The sequence below is a fragment of the Puma concolor genome, chromosome C2, assembly GCF_028749965.1.
Source record: "Puma concolor isolate L17-30 chromosome C2, mPumCon1.1.hap2, whole genome shotgun sequence".
NCBI classification, from domain to species: Eukaryota; Metazoa; Chordata; class Mammalia; order Carnivora; family Felidae; genus Puma; species Puma concolor.
Genome location: NC_141675.1, coordinates 158,138,315 through 158,162,328, shown reverse-complemented (window position 1 = coordinate 158,162,328; position 24,014 = coordinate 158,138,315). Strand labels below are relative to the sequence as shown.

The 24,014-nt window shown below is 52.9% G+C and overlaps 1 protein-coding gene across 4 annotated transcripts in view; it reads right to left on the bottom strand.

Annotated features, from left to right (window-relative positions):
• The window catches only part of TRAPPC10 (trafficking protein particle complex subunit 10), an 87,756-nt gene that overhangs the window by 22,333 nt on the left and 41,409 nt on the right, over window positions 1–24,014 (bottom strand). For all 4 annotated transcript variants that reach the window (XM_086676098.1, XM_086676097.1, XM_086676100.1 and 1 more), the window contains 7 exons: window positions 22,038–22,285; window positions 9,395–9,541; window positions 8,679–8,793; window positions 7,335–7,411; window positions 6,472–6,563; window positions 4,460–4,600; window positions 4,029–4,141 (listed from right to left, as the gene is read on the bottom strand). In XM_086676098.1, coding sequence (XP_086532224.1) covers window positions 4,029–4,141; window positions 4,460–4,600; window positions 6,472–6,563; window positions 7,335–7,411; window positions 8,679–8,793; window positions 9,395–9,541; window positions 22,038–22,285 — 933 coding nt within the window. The remainder of the gene's footprint in view (window positions 1–4,028; window positions 4,142–4,459; window positions 4,601–6,471; window positions 6,564–7,334; window positions 7,412–8,678; window positions 8,794–9,394; window positions 9,542–22,037; window positions 22,286–24,014) is intronic.

Here is a 24,014-nt window from a genome sequence, read left to right as displayed (position 1 = left end):
GTCAAAAGGGGAGCATAAACACATGCCCAGATAACTCCTGGAAGTCACAAAATGTGAAGAAATCAAGGTCTGTAAGCTCTGTTTTGGCAAACCTAAGAGAAAAACAGGTCAATTAACCCCTGAATTTCAAAACGGTATTTATAAATAGTCCAATTATTAGAATTGTTTCAAAGCACTCCACCGCTTTCCCACCTACATAAAGAAAATTCTCAACAAAAAGAAATTCTTAAGTAAAGACGCCCACGTTCCCCCCATATATCTGGAAATAAACCCAGGTGCCTGCCAGCCTATGAAACCAGCCAGTGGGGAGCCCTGTGCCCTGGACCCCCAGAGGGCAGCGAGGCCACAGCCTCCCAGTTACTAAGCGGGAGAACCCGCTGTACTCTCTGGCCTTCTTTCTGGTTTGCCAGAAAATGTACAAGGCTGCCAGACTGGTAAGTCTATTAAACACTAATCAACTTAAGGAAAGACTTGCGGAGATTAATGTTCTAAAAGCACTTGAGGGGCGGCGTGGGTGGCTCAGTCGGCCGAGTGTCTGGCTCTGAATTTTGGCTCAGGTCACGATCTCCCGGAACATGGGCTCCAGCCCCACGTCGGGCTCCACGCTGACAGCACAGCACGGATCCTGCTTAGGATTCTCTCTTCCTCTCTCTCTGCCCCTCCCCAGCTCTCATACATGTGCTCTCTTTCTCCCTTTTAACTATAAATTATAAATAAATAAACTTTAATTAAAAGGAAGGAAGGAGAGAAGGAAAGGAAGCACAAGTGGTCAATCATAGACTATCTCAGTCCTACAAAGACATCGTCAAGGAATGCTGGCAGGAGGCGTGCCTGTGCAGTCTCACATACGTGTCACATAAAGCAGACGTGGCACATGGCTCTGCCAATGACCATTTGGGGCACATTAAAGAATCTAAAAGGGGCGCCTGGGTGGCTCGGTCGGTTAAGCGTCCGACTTTGGCTCAGGTCATGATTGTATGGTTCCCGAGTTCGAGCCTCGGGGTTGGGCTCTGTGCTGACAGCTCAGAGCCTGGAGCCTGCTTCGGATTCTGTGTCTCCCTCTCTCTCTGCCCCTCCCCTGTTCATGCTCTGTCTCTCCCTGTCTCAAAAATAAACGTTAAAAAAAAAAATTTAAAAAAAAAAAGAATCTAAAAAAACACAAACAAACCAATGCCATGTTGCTCCTGAGAAACCATCCAGATAGCTCAATTTGAGTGAAATGCACCCCAGCAATCAACAACCGTATATCTACCTACCTGAAGCCAAAATCTTTGGAAACACTGGCTTTCAAGTACTTAAAAACTGCTATAGACTGCACTGTGGTCAACCCCATCCTCTTTTTTAAGTGTATTTACTTTGAGAGTGAGAGAGAGAGAGAGAGAGAGAGAGTGCATGCACATGAGCGGGGAAGGAGCAGAGAGAGAGGGAGAGAGAATCCGTGCTGTCAGTGAGAGCCTGACATGGGGCTCAATCCCACAAACTGTGAGATCGTGACCTGAGCTCAAGAGTCAGAAGCTTAACTGACTAAGCCCTCAGGGGTCCCACTGTGGTCCCCCTTTTTAAGTGGAAGTCCTAGCCCCCAGTACAATGGTACGTGGACATGGGCCCTTTAGGAGATGATGAGGTTTGGATGAGGTCATGAAGCGTTAGTGTCTTTATCAGGAGACAGTAGAGCGAGCTCTCCCCCTCCCTCGCCCTCCCCCCCACCCCTCTCCACCCTGCCCCTCCCACCCCACTTCTGTCTCCTGTTGCCACGTAAAGACACGTCAGGAAGACAAGCCTCATCAGAAACCAACCTTGCTGGCACCCTGACTTTGGACGTCCAGCCTCCAGAACTGCAAGAAACAATGTCTGTTGTTTAAGCATCTGGCGTGAGGCATTTTGCTATGGCAGTCTAAGTGGACTAAGGCAGCAACCATCTTAAATGAGCACTCTTCTTGAAAAACTAAACACGAGGAGCTAAATGTTACAATAAATTTAACCTCACCACACAGCACCACTTATGAAATGATCTGCCGAATCTCTGGCCTAAATCTAAGCCTTTCAGACCTACCTTCCTAGGTGATGCTCCCTTGAGCAAACACTCAGCAAATTCCACAAGGTGGGGAGCCTGTGAGACAATGGGCTCGATGCCTTTAAAAGGTCAGCATCTTACAACCCAGATGTCACACAGTGGACAAAGGGATAAACAGAGTGCGGTCCATCCATACAAGGACTACTTTCAGCCACGAAAAGGAAGGAAGCACCGACACGGGCTGCGACATGGATGAGTGCTAAAAACGTGACGCGCAGGGACATGAGCTAGTCACAAAGGACTACGTGTGGTTGCTCCATTTACGTGAAATACTCAGAATGGGCATCTACAGAGATAGAAAGTGGATCAGTGGTTGCCAGGGGTGGGGGTAGGAGGAAGGCTGGGAGAAATAAGTATGAGGCTTCTTTTGGGGGAGACAAAAATGTTCTAGAATTCACTGTATGGCGATGGCCGTGCATATCTATGAATATTCTACAAGCCACTGAATTGTACGCTGCAAATGGGTGAATTGTGTCTCCATAAAGCTGGTATATTAAAAACAGCATATTAAAAAAAGGAAAAGAGATAGGAAGAACTGTTCTAAATTAAAAAAGAAGTGAGGTATCTGACGGCTCAGTTGGTTGAGCATCCAACTCGATTTTGGCTCGGGTCACGCGCTCACAATTGCGAGATCAAGCCCGTGTCGGGCTCTGCACGGACAGCGCGGAGCCGGCTTGAGATTCTCTCTCCCTCTGTCCCTCTCCCTGCTGACGCTTTCTCTCTCCCTCAAAAAATAAAAAAGTAAAAAGTAATTAAAAGAGAAGTGAGATATAACAATCAAATGCAATTTGTGATCCCTGACTGGACTCTACTAAAAATACTTTATAAAAACATTTCTTTTGCACCATTTAGGAAGATTTGAATATAGACCACTTAGTAGCTGAAGTCAGAACCTTGCTCTTTGGGTGGCTGGGGGTACCCTTGATTTCAGAAGGCCGCGCTAAGCAGTTTCAGGGTGAAGTGTGTCATGTGGTCTGGAGTCACTGCCAAGTTCAGCAGAAAGAAAGATACAGATACATGTTTGCCACATGGCAAAAGTTAACAGCTGCTGAATCTAGGTGGGTAGCCTGTGTTATATACTGTGTTATTTTTTTACTTTCCTACAGTATTTGAAAGTTTTCACAAGGAGAAGTTGTTTTTTTTTTTAATTTTTTTTTTCAACGTTTATTCATTTTTGGGACAGAGAGAGACAGAGCATGAACGGGGGAGGAGCAGAGAGAGAGGGAGACACAGAATCGGAAACAGGCTCCAGGCTCTGAGCCATCAGCCCAGAGCCTGATGCGGGGCTCGAACTCACGGACCGCGAGATCGTGACCTGGCTGAAGTCGGACGCTTAACCGACTGCGCCACCCAGGCGCCCCTACAAGGAGAAGTTTTAAAAGTGAGTCTGACCAGGGCTGTCAGCTGGTCAAGTTGAGTATCTGTCAGAAAGAAATGAGACAAATACCACGATTTCACTCATATGTGGAATTTAAGAAACAGAACAGGGGCGCCTGGGTGGCTCAGTCGGTTACACGTCTGACTCTTGATCTCGGATCAGGTCACGATCTCACGGTTCGTGGGTTCGAGCCCCACATCGGGCTCTGTGCTGACAGTGCGGAGCCTGCCTGGGCTTCTCTCTCCCCCTCTCTCTCTGCCCCTCCCCTGCTCATGCTCTCTCTCTCGCTCTCTCAAAATAAAAAGGAGGAAACAAAACGAACGAACGGAAAAGAGACAAAGACCTCTTAAATACAGAACACACTGGTGGTCGCCAGAAGGGAGGCGGGAGGGGCGGGGATGAAGAGCACACTTGTCGTGACGAGCACAGAGTGTGCAGAGAACCGCTGAATCGCCACGCCCACACCCGAAACTACTAGAACGCCGTGCGCCAACTCTGCTTCAGCGCGAAGCGGGTTTTCAAAAGTGAGGTTCTTGAAAGCACCCCCCGCCCCTCCCCGCAAAGAGCGGGTCTGACCTGGGCTGTCCGTCTGTCGGCTGGCAAAGCTGAGTATCTCCCGGCAGAAGTGCTTCCGTTCGTCCTCAGTCAGGTGGTGATCGCTGGCCAAAAGGCTACTGGTCTGAAGGTAGCTGGAGGAGAGTCAAGGATCTGAGAAAAGGCCCCACTCCCCCAGCGGCACCGGCACCAGGGGCTCCCGGTCCCCAGAGCCTCCACGTGCAGCCCGGCGCGGAGTCTCCTCGGGGCCTACGTTATCAGGAGCTCCAGGACAGACGTGAGACGTGCCGACCAGGCCCCTAACTTACAGGCGGCCCGGTCCGTGAGCACGAGGCGGGCTTCTCCTCTCTTCGCCGTTGGGTGTCTGCCAAACGCTCACCGTGGGCCCCGCTGCTCGTACGGACAGAAAGCAAGTCTCCTATTTCGCGGGGAATATTAAACCCAAAGGATACTTTTCGGTCTGTCCAAGGTGTTTCTGACACTCGGCGAGTTGCTTCCTCGTGTGAGTGATGGGCAGCGCCCAGCCCTCAGCCAGGTAGTTCTTCAGTGCTCCCTGAAGGTACACTTCCGCCTTCTGTGGAGACTTTTTCCTCCTTGCAAACCAACACACAGAAGCTTTCGTCATGGTTCATGACAATCCCGCCCTGCCCGCCGCCCTCTGCACCGACGCTGTGCCGTCTGAGTCCCTCTCTGGCGCTCCCCACGGGAGCAGGACGCGTGGGAAGGCCAAGGGCGAGGCGAGGTGAAGGACTCATCCACGGGGACGCGGCTGGTTGGCCAGGAAGCGCTGACGCCCGTGTCCACCCGTGTCGGTGCCACAGCACCTGCTAAAGACGGGCACACGCAGAAGCGGTCCGTACAGCCTGACTGAGAGGGAGCTCGGACAGGCTCTGAAACTCGGGCAAACGGCCCTCGCCAGGCCTTGGAGATTTACAGAGAACCCGGAAGAATTTAAATAGCAACACACATCGCCCAAGAGGATCTTCCAGTCCCAGTTTAAACCTTCAAGATGTTTAGAGTAAAACAGGGCACAACTGAGGAGAGCTTGCCAAAGCCTCGGTGACGACACGGAGGGTCCTTCCCTGGAGGGTCCGGGCTCTCCTGAGCTCGCTAGACAAAGGCCAGCGCGGAACAAGCACTCGTCCGCTCTAGGCACCCTTGGGAGACCTTCCAGTGTTGACTAGCCTACTCTTGAAGAAGTAAGGTTCTCAAATTCTCAAATCACGTAAATTTGTAAGCTATCAAACGACGCACGTTGGCATTCCTACGTCCCCGTGTTTCAAAGGGGTCAGAACCTTTAATACTTCTTCAGTTACTATCTCTAGCCAAAGATTCTCATGTTCTAGAGCAGGCAGTCTACAGGCCAGCGCCCAGCCCCCGGACACGGAGGCCAGCGGCCCCCCCAGCGAGCCTGCGGCAAGCAGGGGCCGGGAGCCGAGCCTCTGGGCGGACCAGCGCCAGCCCGCTGGAGCTCCCGGCCTCGCCAGAGCCGGTGTACAGGGGGGGCTCGGCTCACAGCATCCGAGGGGGCGGCCTCTTCGCTCCAACAACTAAAAACTCAGTCCTCAGATTTACTAGATGGAGGCTCAGGAGTGCCACACTCTCGCCCTGTCCTCAGGTGTGTGACTGGCTAGCGGCTACAAGCGCGTGTGGAAAACTAGGAAGTCCCTCAGACGATTTACGAAGCCCTCTGCGGCCACTTTAATCAGTGAAAGTAAGTTATCTTTTCTGGTTTCGGCTAATAAAATTACTTTCTTAATGACAGATTTCAAGATAGCGTCTCAAACACACATTTAGGCAAACTTAACCGTCTTTTCCCTTAGGATTTACATCCCTCTCCAGGGCTCAAATAGCAAGCACACCGCCAGCTCCTCGAAGGGCCGATTTCATCAGCCATGTGAGAAATCCGCGGAGTCTTTTCGACTCCAAAGCTGGCGCCAGTCTGCACCAGGCACACCGCCCCTCAACCCGCCACGAGCACCCCACTCTCCTGGACGTTGACATCACTGACCTCGAGGCTGTCCATCTTCCCAGAAGACAACTGAGGTAACTAGGGAAAATGCTATATAACAAAATACTTACGAATCGGTATCCCAGTTTATGCCACTGGATATAGATTTCTAACCATTTCCTCATAACTCTTTCATTAAGTAAAGTTATTACATACCATAGATGTTACGTATACCACCTGCGTATATAGTTACGTTACACTAATTTAATTAAAGAAACACAAAGATCACAGAGAGATCACAAAGAAACACAGATATTAAGAGTAACAGGCTGAGGAATCTCTCCATTTGGTTTTTAGAAGAAACAGAAAAAAACACCTGATAAATGATCGGTTGACGTATTCTACATTTTTCATTCTACACATTTATGTACGCTTCGTATTAACCCCATACCTGACATTCTCAGTACGTGTGTGAAATGTCTGAAACTCAAAGAAAATTTCAAATTCAATTACATGTAAAACTCTGCCAGGTCCTTCCCAACAAACTTAGCAGACCGGAGCCTTCCGATGCTCGTGTGCATTTCGATGGCCGCGTGCGACAGATCCTGCGGGAAAGCGGAAATCCGCATGAGCCCGTAGTTGATCACTGGGCAACCCCCCACGGATCTGCCCAGCACTGAAGCGAAAGACTTCGCTGTTAACGACATCACTGTTTACGTCTATCGTCGTGCTGCGTTTTTATGTAATGTGTGACTTATGCAAAGTCATCAACTTGTACGTGAATTATGAAGCCTAATGATAAAAGAAATAGGAACTCAGCAGGCATAGAATATTTAACTTCTCAAAGTACTTCCCATATAGGGTAACATTTTTAGTATTTTTCTCACTTTCTGGACAATAGGGACAAAAACGCTCTATCAAATGCTCCCAAGTTACCTGCAAGTCAGGAGTCCGGCTGGCCCACCAAGCTCCTACCTACACTGCGCTTCCTACGGTCTCTCCAAATCGAAATCTTTTAAAATGAAGCACAATAGATTTGTTCAAGTCTACTGTATTTTCTGGTATGCACAAAACCATTCATTAGCCTCTCTTACAATTTCTATTGCATCGAACGCGCAGTATCACTCTGAACAAAATTATAAACATCCAAAGATGCTTTCATGCCTAATTATGGCACCATGGATACCAATGCACATTTAATGAACAGCAACTATCCTGGGTGTCACCCGTAGCTCCCTAGGGCACCCGCCAGGAAGTGGAAAAGGCCCACAAGGAGGAGGTCCCGAACACTATCCCATTCTCAGCCCCAAGGTCAACAGAGCCTTCTGGAGACAGCCTTGGGCCGTGGGTAGACAGGTATCGTTTGTAATACTTACTAAGTAGTGTTTTTCAAAAGCTTCTACTGATGATAATGCTTCTTTGAGCTTCTTATAAGGACTCTGAGCTGTGTTGGCTTAAAAAGAAATAAGAGTTCTTATTTACCCTCGGTCCTTTTTCATCCTTATTCATCCACACCTGTGTGTAAGAATTCTGAGTGATTCTGGGGCGCCTGGGTGGCGCAGTCGGTTAAGCGTCCGACTTCAGCCAGGTCACGATCTCGCGGTCCATGAGTTCGAGCCCCGCATCAGGCTCTGGGCTTATGGCTCAGAGCCTGGAGCCTGTTTCCGATTCTGTGTCTCCCTCTCTCTCTGCTCCTCCCCCGTTCATGCTCTGTCTCTCTCTGTCCCAAAAATAAATAAACGTTGAAAAAAAAAAAAAAAAAAAAAAAGAATTCTGAGTGATTCTGAGCCTGGCAGTCCTAACTAACCAACCCGCATCGTCCTGAGCTCTCGACGCCTCCCGCCCAGTCTGCGCCCGGCCACCCTGACCCCAGCAGGCCATCCTCTGCACACATGGGGTGACCGCCAGTCACTTACACAGAAGCCACTTGCATTCCTACACACATCCTCGGACCCGTCATGAGTCTACAGTCACCCTCAAATGCCACGGGGAGAGGCACTCACCTGCACCTGCTGCCTGTGGACCCACAAACAGCCGTGCCCCCCAGAACTCCATCCCTACTTCCGTGCTTGTCCAAGCAATACAGTCACGAAATAGTCTGGAACCCTTCACGTGGTGTTTCATTCTTGACTGAGACCAGAGTTTTTAATTCCATCACTTCCACGACGATCGGAAGTGGTCTCACCCAAGTGGTCACCGTGGAATGTGAACACCGCACGGCCCGCCGGATACTTTCGGTCTGCCCGCGGGCCAGACCTCAGCAAGGCTTTGGCTAAATCACACTCTTACGTCTCGGTTCACACCTCCAAGAATCGGGAAGGCTCCTTTCAAAGGGCTTTATGACCTAGGAGTAGTTTACCGAGTAAAAGGATTTCTCTGGCCATACTGTTAGGAAACTAGGTCCCCTGTTAATTCAGAGGGAGACTGGTGCATTTTGACTCCACACAGGCTGTAAAAAGTCATGATCCGCTCATTCAAGCCTATGAGAAACTCAGAAACGTTTTTTAAAATCCTTCCAATTTCTTACGCTATCTCTAACATTTCTTGACACTATTAAATGGTAAAACACTCTGTGTGTTAACCTGGTCAGCTAACAAGGAGCACAATCTCCCAAATGGGAGCAATTACACCGTCAGAATATGAATTAAATGTGGCAAGATGCAAGCGACGTCTTCGTCACTGTCCACCGTGCCAGTGCACAGACACACGTCCAGAAGTACCTGTTTCGGGTCGCTCAGCTCCCAAACCTGCCAGAAGGTCAACTGTCCTGTTGAGGTCCTCTGAGTTAGGTCCTTTTTCCGACACAAGTCCGCACAGATAGCCCAAGGACTTTAGCTGTTGAGATAAACCCACCATTTTCCGTTATTTACAGAAGTGATCAGCAGAGAATTTATGAATTTGAATACACAAATTAAAATCCAACTAAATCCTAGAAGAAATTTAGCCTTCCTATCCAAATAATTCTCATCTGCATATAAAAACGTATCTTACTGGGACCATCTCGGATTCACACCCGTGTGCAAGAATTCTGAGTGATTTCCGAGGCTGGCAGTTCTGAGCTTACGCCACTAACCGACCCACACCGTCCTGAGCCTCCCCAGGCCTCCCGCCCGGTCTGCGCCCAGCCACCCTGACGCCAGCAGGCCATCCTCTGCACACACGCGGTGACCGTCAGTCACTTAAGCAGAAGCCACTTGCATTTCTACACACTTCCGGCTTCACCCTTCTTCGTACCCCCTCCCCCAATTCCTGGCGTGGAACATCTTCAGCAGTCAGGGAGCCATCTGGCGCATCCCTGCTACCAGACACGCCCTGAAGTAACCAGAACGGCCCATGCAGTGACCCAGTGGACGCTTCTCCAAACGGCTTCCTCCGCCCGTCCGCCCCAGGCGCACAGCCCACGAACAACGCCCACATCTGCATCTGGCACGGTTACCTTCTCGGTGGCATAGCTCCATAAGCCCACAGTGTGGGCAATGTTCGAGTCTATCTGTGCCCGGTCACAACAACCTTCTATCCTCTGCAGCACCTCCAGACAGCTCAGGAACACCCAGCAGTCCAGAGCGCCAGGCGGGACAGAGACCTGGAGGGTGTAAGTGTGGCCGTGAGGACAGCACCCAGGGAAGGCACCGGAACCCCCACGTCCTAGTGCGCCCCTTCAAGCGCGGCCCAAATAACGGGCCGCCATCTGCAAAACTATCAGGGGAGAGAAGGGACGGAACAATAATCCCATCGGCTCGCTTATGGAGAGGGGAGGGGTGATCTACGTCCAAACACGGTATTTGGTTTTACATTTCCAACGACAGGAGAGACCGGGCAGGGATAGAACGTTCAATAATATATTCTGGAAAGATCATTAAGAAAAGAAGCCCACAAAAAGGGTGACTGTCAGCATTCACTCTAAGTCTGAAGAGGCCACATGACAAAGGGCAGAGGCCAGGACCTCAGATGAGCACTGGGCCCCATTTCAGAAAGATCATGCTCCATACGTGAGATGCGAACATCAAGTAGCTGTCAGGTGACACTCGGGAATTATACAACATGGTAATCTTCTCAGGTGTCATTATGTTTGTTAAAAAGAACTCTTGCTGCCTCGAGATACACAGCGAACGACTACCCACAATTAAAACATGATGTCTAAGATCTGCCTAAAAATAATGCAGGGGAAAGCGGGCAGGGACACGGATGAAACAAGAGAATGGTCGTCTGCTGTGGCTGGGGACGGGTCACCCAGAAGTTCATCACGTTATCCTCTCGACTGTTGTGTGTATTTGAGCCTCTCCATTAAAGGACCAGTAAGATAAATATTACATTACCACATACGCAAAAAACCATCAACTGCACAGAACCAATTCTGAGATGCACTTTTTCCCACACTTAAGCACCTCTGAAATAGGAATGTGTCTCCCACCAATGGCATCTTAACACATAAAGTTGACAGGACCGACCGTTTTCTTGACGGCACTAATGTCATGAGGGATCTTACATCCGGTATCCCAGTTTGCTGAGATATGTTAATACGAACTATTCAAAAATGGGAACGTCAGAGGTAATTCTACACCAGGTGACGAGGGAAGCTGCTAACGCTGACAAAAAGCCTCCTTCAACACACCCTGAGCACAAGTAAAAGGACCTGGAACCAACTAGAAGGAGCCAGGGTGCCGTTTCATGGTCCTGTAAAAGCCAAATTGCCCCGTCTCTGCAAAATGAGATGAACCATTTAGATGTCTGAAGAGAAAACCTGGCAGAGACAACGGACCACACGCAGGGACGCGCAGAAGAACTGTCAGCAGGAGACAGCCCGGGAGCCTGATGGGGCACGTCCCTCCCTCCCCAGTCAAACCGGGGTGGGCTCTCGGTCAGCTGACTCAGCTCGGCGGGCCCTCCTGCGAACTAGGTGCCACATGTCCTGGGTACTGTCACCTTCCAAGACCCTGCGACCACAGGCAGCCATTCTGTGGAAACTTCTGCTGAACGCCACCTCTCCTCGGGCACACACTGGTTACTCGCCCGCGAGAATAAAGGGCACGTATCAAGGCTGCGCACAGTGCTTCTGATTCGGACGAACCCAGAGAGGGAAAGGGAAACCCCAGTCGTCACAGCAGGCAGCTGCCGCGGGGAAGAGCACAGGGAGAGCCTTGGGAGGGGAGCACCTGAAGGGACCATGGCGGGGAGCACTGAGAGGGGCTGCTAAAGAGGGCACTGACAGGGCCGTGGGGGGGAGCACCGGGAGGGGCTGCAGGGAGGAGCACTACGGGGGACCACGGCAGGGGAGCCCACAGTGAGGGGTGCAGGGGGGAGCTCTGAGAGAGAACACGCGGGCAGGGGAGCACCGAGAAGGGCTGCAGGGAGCAGGGGGAGCACTAGGAGGGGACACGGGGCAATGGACACTGAGAAGAGCCAGGTGTGGGCTGGCAGGTTTCCGGGATCGGAGCACTTGTTGGGAGGAGCGAAAGTGGCCAAGAACCTGAGAGTGAGGCGCCCAGAGGGCACCCGTGTGCACGTGCAGACCCTAAAGAGGCACACGCCGCGATATGAAGGTTTTAGTTCACAGAAAGACCGTGGAATAGGTATGTTCATGGCATCTTGCTTTTCTGCAAGGAGCAAGCACCGCCCTCTGGAAAGCAGCGTGTAAGAGAAAGCAGCAGGGTCAGTGAGCGGCAGCTTTTCTGGGGGTAAACAGGGCAGCACTCGTGGCCGCCACCGGCCGCTGCTGGAGCTTCGACTTGCGCCGCGGCGGAGGCCAGAGCCAGCAGAGCGACCCAGCCGGCAGGTGCCGCACAAGAACCAAGGGGAGGCGCTCTACTACCCAGACCCGGCGCTTGTTCCGGGACCGGAACGGGTGCCCCCCAGCCGGTCCCTCCCCTGGCTCCCGCAGGTCCGCTCGGTAACCTCAGCGTTCTCACGGGCTCCCTTCGCAGAGGTGACCGCAGCTCCTGGCACTTCCCGGAACACGCCCTCTTCCGTGGAAGCTCCTCCTGGGGGACACGTGCGTGTTAATTGGCACGGCCCGCGGCACCTCACAGCACCCCCTGATCTCGGGCTTCAAGGTGCACCGGCCTCTCGCCCTGCTACTTACGTGTGTCCGTCCATCTTGGCTCCCAAGCAAATCCCAACTAAACACCCCAAAGGGACCAGCGACCCTCTGCATGCTTCTCAACACATCTCCGGGCCTGAAACACCCCAAAGGGACCAGCGACCCTCTGCATGCTTCTCAACACATCGCCGGGCCTGACAGAGCTGGGCTCCGGCAGCCAGGACTTCAGAAGTGGCTCATCTAAGACTTCCAGAAACACTCGTGAAACAAACTTCGCTTCAAGTATAATCGTAGCCATACTTTCCTCATTGCTTTAAAAAACTAAGTTACAAACACATACGGGGAGATGTGTGAAGGATACAAATCCTAAGTTTAGAGCTCCGTGAAGTTGTACAAATATAAGCAGCACTCAAATCGAGAACTGACCACTTGCGTTACCTTAGAAGGTTCCCTCGAGGCCCTCTTCCCAGTCAACACCCACCCCAAGAGGAACCCCTTTCCGTCCTCTGTCGCCACCGGTGACTTATGCCTGATTGCTGCCCTTCCCATGAGCGGAATCACATGGAACGGACGGAACAGTGCAATCCCACCTTGCCAGGCTTGTCAGAGGCCTGTTCCTACCGCTGGGCCGTACGCCTTCCTACGGGTGGTTTCCGGGGTTTGGCTACTACGGGCAAAACTCTTGGTAGTGCTGCCCGCCTCTCTAGGGGAGCAGCCTTCTCAGACTCGGGAGACCCCCAAGCCCCGGAGCCAATCCACACGGGAGGAGAAGGCAGGCAGCATCAGGTGCCCCTCTCCTGCAGGGATCCCTGCGGCATCAGGGCAAGGAGGAGAGATCAACACCGGGTCTCTCGGGATGCCTCAAGGCCCACGGGAGCCACGGTCTCTGGTAACAGCTGCACGGGTACGGCAAGGGGCGGTTACAAGAGCCGCCATCAAGGGGGGCTGAGAACACGGGCTCCCCATCAGACGTCTGTCATCTCCCAGTCCAGGCGACTGGTGACCCGGTCCTAAGCCAGGCTGTCTGGAACACAACTGCACCAGCTCCATCCGTTTCCAGGGAACCCAAGCCGGGACGTCAGCCAAGGTCAGACCCTCCTGCTAGTTCACAAGCTCCTACTGTCTTTCGGCAGGACTCATTTTTCTTGGCACGTACCTAGGAATCTGGGATTGCTGAGTCCACGGACAGGCTTGCAGCTTGAGCAGACAGTGACAAAAAGTTTTCCAAAGCGGCTGGACACATTCGCACTTGTATCAGCACGTGCGAGTTCCAATTTTTGTCTGGTGTCGTCAGTCTTTTCTAAACGTTCTTTCCGTCCACTGTGGTACAGCTTGAGAATTGTTCCAAAGTCCCACGAACTCTGGGAAAGAGGGCTTGTTTACAGCCACGGCAACAAGTCTCCACGAGATCCAGTTCTAAACCCACTCAAACAACCCTGCTCGCCTCTGCAGGCCGGTCTGGGTGTGGCGGCCCCTGTGGGACACACGTGGGTCAACAAACACTCGAGTGTGCCACGGGACTCACCCAGGTGGCGACAGCCCCTCGAAACCCACATCCCCCCAACCCCACGCCGCCCAAACCCAGCAAAGATGAGCCTCTCCTTTGCTGAAGGCAAGCCTGCCACAGCTCTTTGTGTCACTTGGAACCGGGCGGTGGGCTCAGCAGCTCTTGACAAGGATGGAACAAGAAGGATGCTGACCACCTGTCCACAGACTTCTGGGCCTTCTGGAGAACCTCTTTTGTAAACAACAGACTTTTAAAACTGATTTCTTGGGGCGCCTGGGTGGCGCAGTCGGTTAAGCGTCCGACTTCAGCCAGGTCACGATCTCACGGTCCGTGAGTTCGAGCCCCGCGTCAGGCTCTGGGCTGATGGCTCAGAGCCTGGAGCCTGTTTCCGATTCTGTGTCTCCCTCTCTCTCTGCCCCTCCCCCGTTCATGCTCTGTCTCTCTCTGTCCCAAAAATAAATAAACGTTGAAAAAAAAAAAATTAAAAAAAAAAAAAAAAAAACTGATTTCTTAATACAGGTGTCACCCACTATCCGCAGGCACAGCGCTCCCATGAAGCCTTCGGCAAGTCCTAAATGGCATAAAGTGAACATGCAGTTACCCCTAATTTACGTAGAAAAGTTTTCGAGCGTTTCCAGACCCCAAAACCACCTCTTAGGCTCTTCTGCTCCCCAAGACCCGTTTTGCTAACGTGCACAAAATCGGTCACGATCAAGCCCAGCGCTCAGGGACACGGCTCAGAGCTGCGGCGGCTGGAGGCTGCGGAACTGCGTGCAGGTCCCGGGGCGGCGCAGGTGCACGCCGCCTCGGCTACGGCCCCTGCAGAACAGACTGGATGCTTCTCACGTTTTCTTCCCTAAAAGCAGGAAGCCTCTCCGAGACTTCTCCTGGTCGGTGAGAACAGGTACCAAGACAAGCCCTCTGTAAAGCAAACTTGGGAAAATCGGGGATACCTGTGTTTCTTCTTTAGTTTCCTGAAGTCCCCCCTTTCCTTGTACTGCTGTTATTACTAACCCAAGAGCTGTTTTACCATTTTCTAAGCCTCAAGTTAAAGGCATTCTTTTTATTCTTGTTAAACTTACATTTTTTCTAAGACCAAACACTAAAAACATAGCATCCTAAGCACCCCAGCGTGCCCACCCCCTGCTGGAGAATCACACGTGCAGTGCCCCCCCTCCCCCCCCCCGGCCCCCCGCCAGCCCCGCCGGTTGCCATCCCCTTTGCAAACCCATCCCTGGTGAGACGCTTCACAGCAGACTGCTTTTGCTTAATCTGAACGTTGTACACACGGATTTAAAACGTACATGTTCCTCCGCGTGTGACTTGTTTTGCTCTCGTGTCCAAGTCCATCTGTTTTCGCTGCTGTCTGCTAGTCCACTGCCCAAACAGAGCACGACTGTGTCCCTTGTACGTGACGGACATCCGGGTGACTTCGTTTCCGGCAATTCCGAATCCTGCTACCACGAGCATTTCTGCGCTCATCTCCTGGGGCACGCACGTCTGTGTGTCCGTGCGTCCGTGTGTGTGCAGACGCCGGGGGCGGCCGGCTGGGTCCCGGGGTGCGTGTGTGTTTCGCCCTGGCAGGCAGTGCCGCACAGCACAGCTCTCCCCAGGGAGGCACCGGGTCCCACCCGGCCACGTGTGGGCATCTCTCTGCCACCAGTCTGCTTTTACTGTGATGAAGGAGATGAAGTACCTCTCCGTATGCTTTTCGGCCATTTGGGTATCTTCTTCAGCCTATTTTTCTACTGATCTGTCAGTCTTTTTTCGCTGATTTGCAGGGGCTCTGCATCCGGGCCAGAGCCGGTCCTGACCGCATAACCCACGGGGTTCAACTCCGCGGCCTCTTCACTCGCTCGATGCTGGGCGTTCACACGCACGTAGGAGAGAAGTTGTGATCTCCGTGCAGTCCGGCCTGTCACTCTTCTGCAGTCCTGGGTAAGAAATACCTGCCGGCCTCCAGGCCATGGAGACGTTCTCCCATGCTATCTTCCAGAAGCTCCCTTGTTTCACCTTTCGTGCTTAGACCAAAACTCCACCTGGGATTACTTGTGTGCGGTAGGAGATCAAGATTTATCTCCACATGTATTTAGTAGGCACACAGAATGACTTTTCTTGAATCCATTTATTTAAAATATACCCCAGGGGCGCCTCGGTGGCTCAGTCGGTTAAACGTCTGGCTTTGGCTCAGATCGTGATCTCACGGTTCTTGAGTTGAGCCCCACGCAGGGCTCCACACTGACAGCTCAGAGCCTGGAGCCTGCTTCGGATTCTGTGTCTCCCTCTCTCTCTGCCCCTCCTCCACTCACACAGTCTCTCTCTCTCTCTCAAAAATAAACATAAATAAACAAACAAACAAAATGTGCCCCGATGGGATCACCTGGGTGGCTCAGTTAAACGATTCTTGATTTCGGCTCAGGTCATGATCTCACGGTTTGTGGGTGTGAGCCCCGTGTTGGGCTCTGCGCTAAGAGCACGGAGGCTGCTTGAGATTCTCTCTCTCTCTGCCCCTTCCCCGCTCATGTGCTCGCTCGCTCTCTCTCTCAAACTCAAAAAAAATTTTTTTTAAATGTGCCCCAAGTGCTCTAGTTCCGAACCCTGTCCTCCCCACCGGATTACGCCCTCAGTCCCTGGCTCTCCTCCCCGCTCCATCTAATCGCTGGCCTCCCCCTGCCCTCTGCCCCACCAGGTCCCTCACCTTCCATGGCTCTGCAGCGACTCCTTACTGCACTATGGAACAAAGCCCAGGCTTCAGGATGACATACAAATACTTCCATAATCTCCTCAAAACCCAGCTTCTAGTACCTCTGCAGCCTTCCCGACAAGGCCTGCCTCGTCCCTTAGGTTCCAGCAAGACCGTGCTCCTTTCGAGTTCCTTCAGTAAAACTTTCTCTGCCTCACACGTGCTCGTATCTGCCGCCACAGGCCACATCCGCCTGGCAAATTCTCACTCGGTCTACTCCTTCTATTGAAAGCAGGCTCCCAGGGATGGGGTTTGGTCTATCTTGCTCTCTGCTGAAAATGCAGCGCCCAGAACAATGCTTGCCCGGCACAGCCCAGGTGCTCAAGGAGTGCCTGCTGAATGGAAGAGTCCTTTTCAACCCAGCTCGTACAAGGCCACCTCTAGAAATCTTCCCTAGCACACAGCAGGCGCCGGTTGGGTTTGCCGAACTGAACTGAGGCAGCCGTGCAGAGGTGCGGCCTCTGCGGCCTTGACACTCCTCCCGCCCCGACAGCCTGGTGACACCGATCTCTGATGCTCTGCTCACCTGGCTGGCTCAGTGCCCTCGGGCGCGGGTCTCCCGAGTTCTTCCTCATCTGCGCGCCCTACCCCCCACCCTGTGTTTACCCCCGTGCCCTGCAGCCATCGACCGATTCCCGAAGGACTCTTGGCAGCCCCTCTTCTCTTTTCCCGAGAGCCACCAACCCTCACTGGTTCTTCCTCGGCAACACCTCTGGCATTTACCTGTCCTCCCGTCCGCTCCTGCTGCTCGGCCAGCTCAGGTCCACGTGACTCACGGTCACGCAACAACTCCACCTGTCCACGGAGGGGCCCCGCGGAGCGCCTGGAGCAGCACACACTCAACGACCCGGAGCTCCACCCCTCAGCTCCACCTCTGCTTCTGCCCTCTGCTGAGCCCGAACCTCGGGGTGCCAATCCTAGGGGCCAGCCTGGAAGGCACGCCTTTTCTGTTCCATCCAGTTTAATGTGGAAGCTTCTAGCACACGTGGCCCCCGCTCGCAAACCGGCAGACTGGCCATGACTGGGCTCTTGTGCATGGCTCCGGCCAGTCTCTAGACCAGGTCACTCTTCTGGGATCCCGAGCCTTCCTGGCCTACCCTGGGACCATAATCAGAACCGAACCCAACAAAAGACAAATCGGTACTGAGGGGGACACGTTTTTATTTACTTTATTATTATTTTTTAATGCATAACTTTTCTTTCAACGTTTATTTTTTGAAAGAGAGAGAGAGACAGAGAGAAAAAGCGTGAGCAGGGGAGGGCAGAGAGAGAGGAAGACACAGAATCCGAAGCAGGCTCCAGGCTCTGAGCTGTCAGCATGGAGCCCTGGATGGCTCGAACCCATGTACCCTGAGATCCCGACTTGAGCCAAAATCAGACGCTTCACCGACTGAGCCATCCAGGCGCCCCATGGAGGACACGTTTTTAAAAAAATCATTTGGGCAGTCATTGTAACAAATGTATAACGGCCTTCTAGAAAATATCTTCCTTATATTCTCACTTATAATTTGGTAAACACTAAAATATCTGCACGTTATTACTTTTTTTCTTACCAAAAATGCAGGGAAATAGGAACTGCTCTGTTAACTGAAAAATGGGAGGATCTTTCTGGAAGGCAGTTCTACAATGCACACTAAAAGCTGTAAAAACACGTGTCCTTGAAAGGGCAAGTCCACTTGCATGAATACATCATGTAAAGATAAATGGATGAGAATACACACTGACACAATTGCAAATAATTCTGAGCAATTCAAATGTTCAAAATAGGACTGATTAAACAACTCCATTCCTCTGTAGACAGAAAGGCCGTAGATCGGAAAGGAAACCTCCTGCCATCAGGTGACATTTTCTTCTGTATGTTTATCTTTACCTTCCAAATTTATATAGAGAATATATTCAACTTTTGGTAAACGGAGAGAAAATCTTTTTCAATGTTGTACAAAAAAAAGAGAAACCCTGTGAAAGCGTCATCTGAACTCGCGCAGCACTGGCATACTTTAGGGATGCTCCCTCTCGATCCCTCAGAGCTCACAGGGCAGGCCCAATCCCCAGCTGTACACGTTTTGAACGAGAGCTGGCCCAGGCTCTTCACCGGCACCCGTGATGTGGGACGCCAGGTCCCATGACAGAGGTGGGGGCTTGCTCCCACGGCATCTGGCCACCGCACGGACTCCGACTCTCAAAGAAGATACTTTACATCAATGGCTAAAATCAACCAGGCGGTTGTTACGAGGACATGTTTTACAAATCACAAAGGCAAACATACTAGCGTCTTCTGCTAAAGAAATGTCGTAATTGGAAATGCACAAACAGGCTGTAATGCTTAGGCTTAACAGACTTCACAAAAGCGGCCTAACCCCAAAAGAACCACGCACGGGCCCAGCCTGCAAGCTGGCCGGGTCCCCGGCCTCTCCCTCCGCACACGGCACCATCGCAAGCCCCCTCGGCTGGGGTCAGAGCCACAGCTCCGCACTGGCCACTGACACGGATGCGAGAAACACCCCACCAAAAAGCTATCCCAGACACCGGGAACTGAGTCTATTTTTTAGAGTAGAATTAAATGTACAGAAAACGTAAATAATTTGGGGGTCTTTGGGATTTTGAAAGTTTCTACAAAAACTTAAAAGAAACCCAAAGAGTAAACTTTTCTAGGTAACTGCCAATGGAAAAACTGTTACTCGGGACCTAACAGTGTTCTCCCTCACCCAAAACCAACCTACAGAGAGAGGCTGAGATGACAAGTTGTGTCCGAAGGGCTGACACACGCAGGCGCTGCGGCTCTGCTCCCTGGATGTGCGTCACCTCTTGAGTCCTCACCACCCGAATGGCAGCTACGGGTCTGCCTCCATCTCACAGATGGAAAAGGGGAGCTCTGAGGGGTAAGTGAGTCAAGGTCTCCGGCGGGGAGGGGTAGGTGGGGTCCAAGCACAGACAGTCTGGCTCCAGAGCCCCCCCTCCCAGCCTATGCTAGACTGTCTTCCCCAAAGCCGACCCTCACAAGGACACCTGATGACGAGATTATGGCCAAATTGCTGGGACAGGACAGGGGACAAAGGGAAGCTCCCAGCGGACAGCTACAAGCGGACGGCTGACCACACGTGAGAGCAGGTGCTGCGTGAGGACTGCGCAGGCTCAGCTGTGGGACGAGCGGAGTCGACAGAGGAGGTCGGCAGCTCTGGGCCCCACACGGTTTAACCGGCAGGCCACACTTCCAGGGCCCAGCTACTGTCCATGGCCCTCGTGCGCTGGGGACGCCAAGGGATGGCCCGGCACGCGGAGAAGAGGGAACGAGAAGGTGGGTCGCCAGCATGGAGAAAGGGAAAGCGGACAGTGGGGTGTGTGTCCCCACCCCGAATCCAGCTGTGGTCCACGCAGAGCAAGCAGGACACGGCAGACCCGGAGAGGTGCCAAGTGCAATCAACGTGATTGAAAGCGGGGGACGGCCTCCCCCGGAGGAACGGTCGATGACGATGACCACTTTACTCAGGAAAGAAGGGAGCGGAAACATTACCACAAGGGATGTGAAGTGCACAACACGACACCAAGCGTGTGCCAAGCCCTCGGGGCACCTGCACGGGGAGGACGAGAGCCTGCAGAATCCTACCGCTTCCGGCTGACTTGCCAACCCCGAGCCAGGAGCGGCTCCGAACAGAGCCCAAGCCACCTGCTGCTCACGTGCCTCTTTCCAGCCGGAAGGGTGCCCCATTTCTGCGTACTCCTGCCACAGCCAGAAGTATCACAGCGCTCGGGAGACGAGCTGGGGTGGGCGGCAGGGCCACGGAAGAGCGGGCCACCGTGCACGTCCCCATGTAGCCCACTGGCCCCATTTGGTGCGTCGGGACAAGAAGGGATCCGTGGTGGGACCAGGACACCTGGGAGCCGGCATCTGAGGAAATGGTCCCCCCATGCCTACCCTGTGCTGGTGTCCCCGGGCAGGCCTCCCAGATCCAGGGAGCTGTACTTAACGCTTCCGCAGGCTCCCCCGCCCTCCAGCTTCCAGAAGGTGTAAGGACGGGGCCGCAGGGGCCCGGCTCCCTCCCTGCAGGGCCAGCAGCCCTCACCACTCTCCCAGTGTCTCCTCTCCCGCCAGACTGGCCGTGCTGGGACCAGTCAATTTCCTAAGGCGAGAGAAAGCCTCTCGGACAGATTCTTAAATCCTTCGGTTTGTGACAGGAGGGGAACCAGCACTAGAGACTGGCTGCACCACCCTCCGCGGTTTCCCACCCGTGCGCTGTGCCGTAGACAGTGCTTCCTAATAACCCTCCTGGGGTCATCGCTTTGAAGGTACTGAGCGTGAACTGCGTGGCCTCTCCCACACACCCTGCTTCCCACCCCCCCACCCCCCGTCCGCTAAAGGTGACAAAATCTCGGAATCAGGTGAAGTATCTAGGCACACGAACACAGACAGCCCTGTCCAATTAATGAACGGTTACTTCACGGCCCCCTGGTCTGTACGGTCAGATCGGAGAGGCCAAAGCAGATCACCCAAGTCTATGTGGTTAGACGAAGCCAAAAGAGTATCATTTCAAGGTGGAAAATGCTATTTCCCTCATTTGCTCGATTAGGTATCTAGGCAAGAAAAATAATTTGATACAAATTCTTACATTCCTGAGTTTGTAGCTCAGCTAGGCTAAGCATTTCTCCTTTAGAAATCAACTAAAATAATTTCATTTGGGTAAAAAAAAATTGTTTAAATTAAGATTATTCAAACTAAGTGTTAAGGCTATTACTTAGCATTCTAGGATACACAGGATCCAAGTCACCGTATAACGAAAGACACTCCACCATGGTTCGGCTCATGCAGTACAATTATACGCCAGGACCTCTTATAACTGCGGCCCTCGACACGCTGGCAGGGGTGTGACAGAAAGAACGCGAGTCTGGCGTGGAGGGTCTGATGCTGAGACTGGTTGTGTTACTGGGTAAGTCTAACCATTTCCAGGCCCACTTTCCTCATTTGTAAGATGCAGTTCGAACACTCACTTAGTTCTTAACCGGGGAACGGGGTGGGGTGGGGTGGGGGTGTCTACGAATCCTCTGAAATTGTGTGCAAGATTCTATATGTGCATGTGTGCCTTTTTCCGGGCAAAGAAACAAAAAAGGTGAAGACCCCCCCCCACCCCCCACGAGACCGTCAATAAAGTTCCCTTTACTTCACTGCAACGTGTCTGGGTCCGTGGGCCGTGGGCGAGCGCAGCGGGCCTGGAGGGAGGCCATCCTTCAAGGCAGACGCCTCACTAGCGACGCACAGCGTCAAGCCTCACTGCCTGGTCTCCCCCACTCACCCGCACATGCGCACGCGCATTCACGACGTACCTGGCCAAGACACCGTGCTGCTGACGCACGTGGCACAGCCGGTGTGCGTCCCTCACGGTGCTACCCGTGTTTTCACGTGCAAGACAAAAAGACGGTCCTGCAGTAAGACGGAGGTCCACCTACAAAACCTAACACTGCGTGTCCGCCAGGTGAGCTCTCCTTCTCAGGGAAGGCCAGCCCGCCCCCTCCGCCCCCCGGCCCTGACCCCCAGAATAAGCCAAAGGCACCTGAAAAACTTATATGAAGAAACACCTTGCTTCGGGCCACACGAACTCCACCGCGTTGAGAGCGGAAATGACACTTTTGAACGGTTAATTCACGTAAAGGGGAACAAACGGTACGCTAAAAATTAAGAACGTTCAGAAAAAAAAGAAAACTCTTCCGTCAGGCACCAACGGTTCGATGCCTGGGGTTGGGGCTCGGAGTCCTGTGTTTGAACAATAAGGCAGCGGGGAAACGGGGAACAGGGGACTCACTTCCAGGAGCTTCAGCTCCTGCACGCAGCCGTGCAGCAGCTCCAGGGCGCGCTGGGCCACCTCCCACGGCCTCTGCAGGAAGAGGAGCAAGGTGCACTGGCGAGAGAACAGGTAACTGCGCAGGTCCAACAGGGTGGCTTCCTGCCTCTGTATCAACTCCCGCTTCTCCATGTCTATGGGCTTTCGGAGGATCAGTCCGTTCCAGCTCTTCACCGGCTGGCAGAAAAAAGTCAGCCAGTTGGCACCATCTAAACAGACACACATCATGAAAGGCGCTGACGACACATCACTTCACCTCACCGAGGTTCTCGCTCGGGGCTGCGGGACCCCGGGTACCGACGGGCAGCTGAACAACCGGTCGCCCCCTCACCACCGGTCCGCCCCCTCAGCGTTGGCACGGAACCAGTCTAGAGACGCGCGGACCGGGTAGTGACGGCCCGCGGCCCGCCCGGTACTCAGCAACTGATGACAGGCACAAGGCAGCGCGCCCGGGCCACGAGGCACACCGGCGTCCCGCACCCAGGGGGTCACGAGCAGGTCGGGAGGCAACGGGAGACTGCCGGGCTCGGGGTCAGGGAGGCCCAGGCTCCGCGCTCGGCCAGCTCCGGGAGAAGGCACGAGGCCTGGGCTGGGGCACGCTGTGCCGGCTCCCCTCTGCCCGGGCGCCGAGAGCGGCCCGTTCACGTGACCGTGCTGTCTGTTCCGTCTCCCTCACCCATTTTCACCCATCCTTGAGCCTCACGCCTGTCTCTAACTCAACCGTGTCAGCTACCTAAATCACGCTCCTGGGGAAGGACAGGAGGCACAAAGAAGAAGTAGTAGTGGGGGGCAGAAGGTAAAAATTCTTGCCTGTCAAAACCTTCCAACGAGGCTCCCCAATTCTCACGGACAGCCCCAGACTCAAACACGGTCTTAAAGTAAGCATAAGAGCCCACGATAACTAGCCATTCAATCCATATGGCAAAAATTGAATCTATTCACTCACTCCAAAAGAGAGCGGTTATACCATTTCATGCTATGTCCCCACCGGGTATGACTCCGTGTCGGCACGCTGACGTTAGTAAACATCTCGAGTGCCAACTTACAACAGCATCCTTCACTGACCGGGATTTACACAGAGCTGTCCAAGTGCACACTCAGGGAGGTGCCCCCCCCACCCCCCCGGGAGCCTCCACCAGCAGGCCCCTCGGCCGGCCCCCTGCCTAGCATTCCCCTGGCTGCCTCTCACATTCCACTCGGGCCTCTGTGCCGGTGCCGCCTCCTCAGACGGCCTCCAGGACCACACTGTCCGAGATCACCCAGCACCTAGCGTCACACTCTGCCCCTTCACCCACAACCCCTCCTGCGGCCCGCGCCCATTACACTGCCTGACGTCAAGTTATTTATTCTCATTATCACACTGTCTGACTTCAAGCTATTTATTTTCCCACCGTAAGTTATTTATGCTTCCCCTTCGTCAACCCCATGAAGGAAGGGGTTTTGTTTTGTTCCCTATTACATTCAGAACAGCACCTGGTACATACACAGATCTCAATAAGCATCCACTAAATCAGTGAACAAAAATGAACAGTCTTATCATTGAGCTGCACAACTTGGTCCAGGCTTACTTTCGGATTTTAATTGGTCCCACATTTATTTTAAAACTAAGAGGACAAGGATTTTATGTGAAATATGCTCAAAGAGATATGTAAGATATTTAAACGTGTATGATATGGATACATAAAATGTAATTTTACCTCTTCTCAAAATTTTTAAATGTAATTAGTAAATATTTTGCTCTGGCTATGCTTACATTTGTGTTTCAGCAAAGTAAGAGATCCAAACCTGAACCTCCCAAACTTGGGTTTGAGAGAGAACGAATGGGTGGCGTTCGTCGTTTCTAGAAGAAAGCCAGTGCCCGGGGCTTCAGCGGGCTGTCCCGGTACCTCATCGTCCTACAGGTTTTCTAGCAGACACCGCGGTTCCCTGAAATCACTC